General features: G+C 45.9%; 1 protein-coding gene across 1 annotated transcript in view; it reads left to right on the top strand.

Annotated features, from left to right (window-relative positions):
• Positions 1-4,919: 4,919 nt before the first annotated feature.
• Positions 4,920-6,000, top strand: part of LOC124151033 (bone morphogenetic protein 3-like) — a 57,249-nt gene continuing 56,168 nt past the window's right edge. Inside the window, exon 1 of the mRNA XM_046523273.2 lies at positions 4,920-5,838. Within this exon, the coding sequence (XP_046379229.1) occupies positions 5,541-5,838 (298 nt within the window). The 5' untranslated portion in view covers positions 4,920-5,540. The remainder of the gene's footprint in view (positions 5,839-6,000) is intronic.

The following is a 6,000-nucleotide window of genomic DNA, read 5'->3' as shown; positions in this document are numbered from 1 at the left end:
ATTACTCAAGATCCCTGGTAGAGTTGGTCTTCAGCAACCCATGCTTGAAGTAAGCGGCGACAGACAGGATAGGGTTGTCTGGCACGCTGGTTTGGTTGATGCATGTCATCGATACCAAATTGTGCAGATCGATACTCATGATGTCAATCACTGGATTGTTTGATTCAGACCGACGTCATATAATGTAATATTGCTGAATATGGCGTTAAACAACAAACAATAACGCCCCCCCCCCGCAAAAAAAAAAAAAAAAACCCACAAAAAACCCAACAACAACAAAAACCAAAACAATAAAACAAAAAAACATAACATTGATATTCCATAGCCGCACGCGCATGGTCACGTGACCTCGCATAATAATGCTAGAATGTTCAGACTAGACACGTGAACAGGTGTGTCGGTGGCAGGTGGAATCATCAGTAATTGTCGAGTATACGAAGAGTCAAAGGCAGATGAACGCAAATAGTTGATGATGTCATACACCACCACATGAAGGTAGTCGCTTCTTAGACAGAGACTGTGTCACAGTCTGGATTCCATGTGGAGTCTAGATCCCACGTTGTAGACGGTGCCATGTGTGAAGATGGAATATTGATTCTTTGTTAATATGGTACTGATAGACATAATACAATGTTGATTTAGCAGACAAACAATAGTTGTGTGAACGACTTGAATCGAACTTGATGGGGCAGCCAAATTGGCAGAGCGTACTACTCCTTTAATTTAACAACGAAGACCTATTGCACAGGTGCGGCACAAGGTTTGACACAGCCCCACATACATTATAAATGTGCGTTCGTGTACCTTTTTAATAATCATAAGCTGTCTTACTAAGCAAATAATATACTGAACAAAACATTGGGGATCATGGATATTTTTTGGGATATTTTTATGATGTGTGTTCAGTCTTCACTACAAGAAATATTTCCGAAAATATTGTCCCATTCTTTTGTTCAGTACAGTATTCTATAAACAAATCGTCCATGGAGGATTTAATGATCAGTAAATTGACCTGTTCTACATTCTCCGTCCCGGGGATGAGTTGATGTTGGCTGTCTTGTTCTCGCACATAGTTCACATTTCGTTTGAGGAAAACTTGTTAAACTAGGACCCATGTACTCGTGTAACCCACAAAGTTGGGTCACTCAAGAAATTATAGAGAACGTGACAGCAAGGTAGAGAAAAGTGGCCGACCGAGTTTCGGGAATTGAGTCGCCAGCCTGTGAATTACCTCCGCAGGGGTATGACAGAATAAATGTGATCAAAGCTAACGAAACTGAAAATTGATAACAATGTGATTTAATGATCACCATGGCAGACATCTTATCAGTAAAAATGACATTTCGGAATGAATATTTTGTTAAAGGTATCTGCGTCAACAATGTCAAACATTTAACCACGCTCTATGATAGTTGTATGATAAGTATGGTTAAATTTTGTTTTCCCGACCATGTTCAGAGGGATGGGGCTGAACAAGGGAGGCGCGGGGATTGGGTTTGGTGGGTTTGTTTGGGATGGCTGCTTCCTATTATTTTCGTTAGAGACAAAATATGTTTTCGGATATTGTCATATCATAAAACACATCTTTATATCCAATCGAACAGCGAACAGCGAACAGTTTCATTTTGTGTGGGTAAAACCTGAGGCAAATTATTTTACAAGTCTCGTGATTATATTTATAAAAGAAAGCAATCCCATCCACCCCACCCGCCACCCCCAGGATATGAAATGGTCGGTTCCTAAACGCTTATCTCAGGTAGGACAGAGCACAAGACACGGCCTCCTGTGCAGGCGCCACCTATATAGGTCCTCAATTGTAAATTATTCAAATTAGACAGCGCTGATTTAGGGACATATCCTCAAGACATATCATCTGATAACGTTTGTCCAAGTGCAGCGACTCCACTAACTCCGAATAAATATCGTATTTTATCATGTAACAACTATTTGTGAATGAACTGGCTCTTGTCTGGAAGTATAGGAGGGTTGTGTGGGGAGACAAATGAGAGAAGGGGATGGCACGTCAATTGAGGAGGGAGTTGACGGGAAGGTTCATGGTTACGAGGTAGAGAGAGATAGACGTAAGACACTGGAAACGCTGTGGACAATGTTTATCTGTTGTCAGATCAATAAGGGGGGGGGGGGGGGGGGGGGGGGGGGTAGAGGGAAGTCGGGTTGTTGGGGAGAGAGGGGGAGAAGGGGGGCTGCCAGGTGTGCCCGTCTGAAGGAGTGAGTTACTCAATGAACGTCGTTTCAGCATTACAAGGCCTTGTTATTGACTGAATCTGGACGGGCAAACCGTCGGGCTCCGGTTATACAATCAGTGAGATCTCACATTGTCATACCCCAAGTTTAGCTTTTAATCGGCTCTTGCTAACATTAACGGGCGTGACAGAAGGCAGGGAAAGGGTTAGGCCAGAACTGACAGTAGGCAGGGAAAGGGTATGCTTGGGCAGGATTGACCGAAGGCAGGGAAAGAGTTGGGCAGGATTGACAGAAGGCTGGGAAAGGGTTGGCCAGGATTGACAGTAGGCAGGGAAAGGGTTGGCCAGGATTGACATTAAGCAGGGAAAGGGTTGGGCAGGATTGACCGAAGGCAGGGAAAGAGTTGGGCAGGATTGACAGTAGGCAGAGAAAGGGTTGGCCAGGATTGACATTAAGCAGGGAAAGGGTTGGGCAGGATTGACCGAAGGCAGGGAAAGAGTTGGGCAGGATTGACAGTAGGCAGAGAAAGGGTTGGGCAGGATTGACAGTAGGCAGGGAAATGGTTGACCAGGATCGACAGTAGGCAGGGAAAGAGTTTGGTTAGGCAGGATTGACCGAAGGCAGGGAAAGGATGTGGCAGGATAGACCGAAGGCGGGGAAAGGGTTGCCCAGGATTGACAGTAGGCAGGGAAAGGGTTGACCAGGATTGACATTAAGCAGGGAAAGGGTTTGGTCGGGCAGGATTGACAGTAGGCAGGGAAAGGATGTGGCAGGATTGACAGTAGGCAGGGAAAGAGTTGACCAGGATTGAGAGTAGGCAGGAAAAGGGTTTGGTTAGGCAGGATTGGCAGTAGGCAGGGAAAGGATGTGGCAGGATTGACAGTAGGCAGGGAAAGAATTGACCAGGATTGACAGTAGGCAGGATAAGGGTTTGGTTAGGCAGGGTTGGCAGTAGGCAGGGAAAGGATGTGGCAGGATTGACAGTAGGCAGGGAAAGAATTGACCAGGATTGACAGTAGGCAGGAAAAGGGTTTGGTTACGCAGGATTGGCAGTAGGCAGGGAAAGGATGTGGCAGGATTGACAGAAGGCTAAGGAAAGGGTTGGCCAGGATTGACAGAAGGCAGGGAAAGAGTTGGCCAGGATTGACAATAGGTAGGGAAATGGTTGACCAGGATTGACAGTAGACAGGTAAAGGGTTGGCCAGGATTAACAGAAGGCAGGGAAAGGGTTGGCCAGGATTGACAGTAGGCAGGGAAAGAGTTGGCCAGGATTGACAGTAGACAGGGAAAGGGTTGGCCAGGATTGACAGTAGGCAGGGAAAGGGTTGGCCAGGATTGACAGTAGGCAGGGAAAGAGTTGGCGAGGATTGACAGTAGGCAGGGAAAGGGTTGGCCAGGATTGACTGTAAGCAGGGAAAGGATTGGCCTGGATTGACAGTATGAGAGGCTATGAATGTAGAGGCTAGATGTGCAGCAGTATATTAGTTGTGATGTTATCGACAGTGAGAGCAGACGCACGCAGTCAACAATATTCCAACTATATGGGGGCAGCCTGTGAAAAATCGAACCTGGACGAGACCAACCAGTGTTTGATATTATAAGCACACACACGCCGTCATGATACGCTGACCGCTATCAACCTGTCGCCAACAATGACCACCCGATCCATTCTGTCGCCTCCTAGAAGCATATGTCACTGGGAAATTATTGTAACCCGGATTCCCACGGGGAGAAACACAACGAATAAATGAGGGCATTGCATGCCACGAAGACTATCCCCAGTGACATGTACTTAACCGAGTGTCTTCTAATTGGCAGGACTAACCAATTTTATACAATTGAATAACGTCCATGTTATCTCTCGGTGGAGCGTAAATTTGATATCACTGGACTGCAAACACGTTAATGTGACTGCGAGATTGGCGCAAAATCAACGCCAGGTCATTTTTGCGTTCATAACAGGAAGGTAGCCTGTACCGCCATACCCACCAGTTACCTACTTATGTGCCATTATCGTGTGATATATTACAAACAAAAAATCAAACAATGATTATCTTGACGTTTCACAAATGTTTTGCGTTTGGTATCTGAAGTAAGATTTGTTTAGCAAACAACTCCGAGGTTAGATACATGAAAAGTTTTTTCTCTTCCAAGCCGTGCGCTGTGGTGAGCGGTGGGTGGTAGTGGGTTGGACCGTGTACGGTGACAGCGAGTCTCCCCGGGGGAGGGGGTGCGGAGTGACGCTCTCTGATCCAGCCATACACCTTCCACCCAGGCCAGACATGTTTAGACTTTCTATTATGCCATGACGGGATCCACATTGATGCTCGGGAAAATTATCTTAAGAAAATGAAAATATTTCTATACGGTGATGAAACATATAGTACACAGAGGGGAAATTACACAACCCTTTTAGAAAACATTCCCCTTACTGATACTATCAGGAAAAAAACAGTCTCTCAGTTCAGCCAGCGTCAGCATCTGTAAACACATTCATTGTTTTCCAACCCACCAGGTTTTCTATTAAACACCGGCAGGGATTACAGCCCTGCTATAAAACTGTAGGCTGGACTACACCTTGAAGGATCCGCTGTCCTCGGAGAGAGACAGATGCCAGCTTTAGCTGTGTGTTCTGTCAGTCATGCAGACCGTGCTCGCTACCTACATTACTGTTTCAGCGTCCGTCGCCTAACGTATAAACGCCGTGCGTCGGCTGGTCTTCTGGCCTGCGGAGATAGCGAGTGTATGCTTGGGCGGCCGTAGCCGACTACAGCACACATTCGTCTCCTGCTGCAGAGATCGTATGCTTACTACCGTGCTGCTAAACCGCTCTCGTTCTCACTGTCGCCACTGGCCGCGAGGGGGCGGGGCTTGCGTTGGGCGCATTCACTCAGCTTTTGACGTGTAAAAGAAGCATAGTAGGCCGCCACTGGAGGAGTAAGGAGTAAGGCTCACAAGTGCCGAGAAGAAAAGTGGTTCTCTATTGTTTTTTCACGGGACAGGTGTTTCGCTGCTTCAGTCGTTACGTGCAAACTTTTCTCAAGTTTTGACAACTTGGACGCGCAGGATTTAAATTGTGAACGTCTAGAATTTGATTCACAAATTTCGAGATTAACCCACCTGGAGTAAACACGTTGTTTTTCTCTCCCCATGGACGCATACCAAATAGCCAGCTAATAGACCGCATACACAGTATGTCTAAATCTCACAATCTAATTGTGACGTGAAATGTACTAAGCGCTGTGGGCGACTTTGTCCACCAGGAAAATTGTTTCTGGATGAGGAGATTCTTGCTATGTTTTATGGTACTGGATGAAGTCTGTTGAATTTTCAAAATGAAAAATCCATCGTGTTTGGTGATTTTTGTGTACATATTATTTCACTATGTTGTGACTAAGGATCAAGGATCGAACATCGATGCAGGGAAAAACATTCTGTTGCACGAGGCAGTGAGGAAGCTACTCGGCTTCACAAGCACCCCTCCCAAGCCATCCAGAAAGATACCAAATCCATACGAAAAAGAAACCAACCCACCCAAGTACATTTTGGATCTGTACGAAAAATACAAATTCAGTGAGAGTCACCAAGAAGAGTTGCTGGGGAACACTGTGAGGAGCCTTCACGCAGAAATAGGTTGGTAACAAGCTCTATAACTGCTCATTTAGTGGTAACCGACAGCTCCACATTACACCTGTTAATGACGGGCTAATTACAGGCCCATCTGCCTACCTTTGTACTCCGTTCATTTAACACTGACAATTTGCCGGTGTGTAAGCCCAACAGAATGGCAGGATT

This window comes from Haliotis rufescens, unplaced genomic scaffold (assembly GCF_023055435.1).
Source record: "Haliotis rufescens isolate VD_foot unplaced genomic scaffold, xgHalRufe1.0.p SCAF_20, whole genome shotgun sequence".
Taxonomy (NCBI): domain Eukaryota; kingdom Metazoa; phylum Mollusca; class Gastropoda; order Lepetellida; family Haliotidae; genus Haliotis; species Haliotis rufescens.
This window is presented reverse-complemented; position numbering and strand designations above follow the sequence as displayed.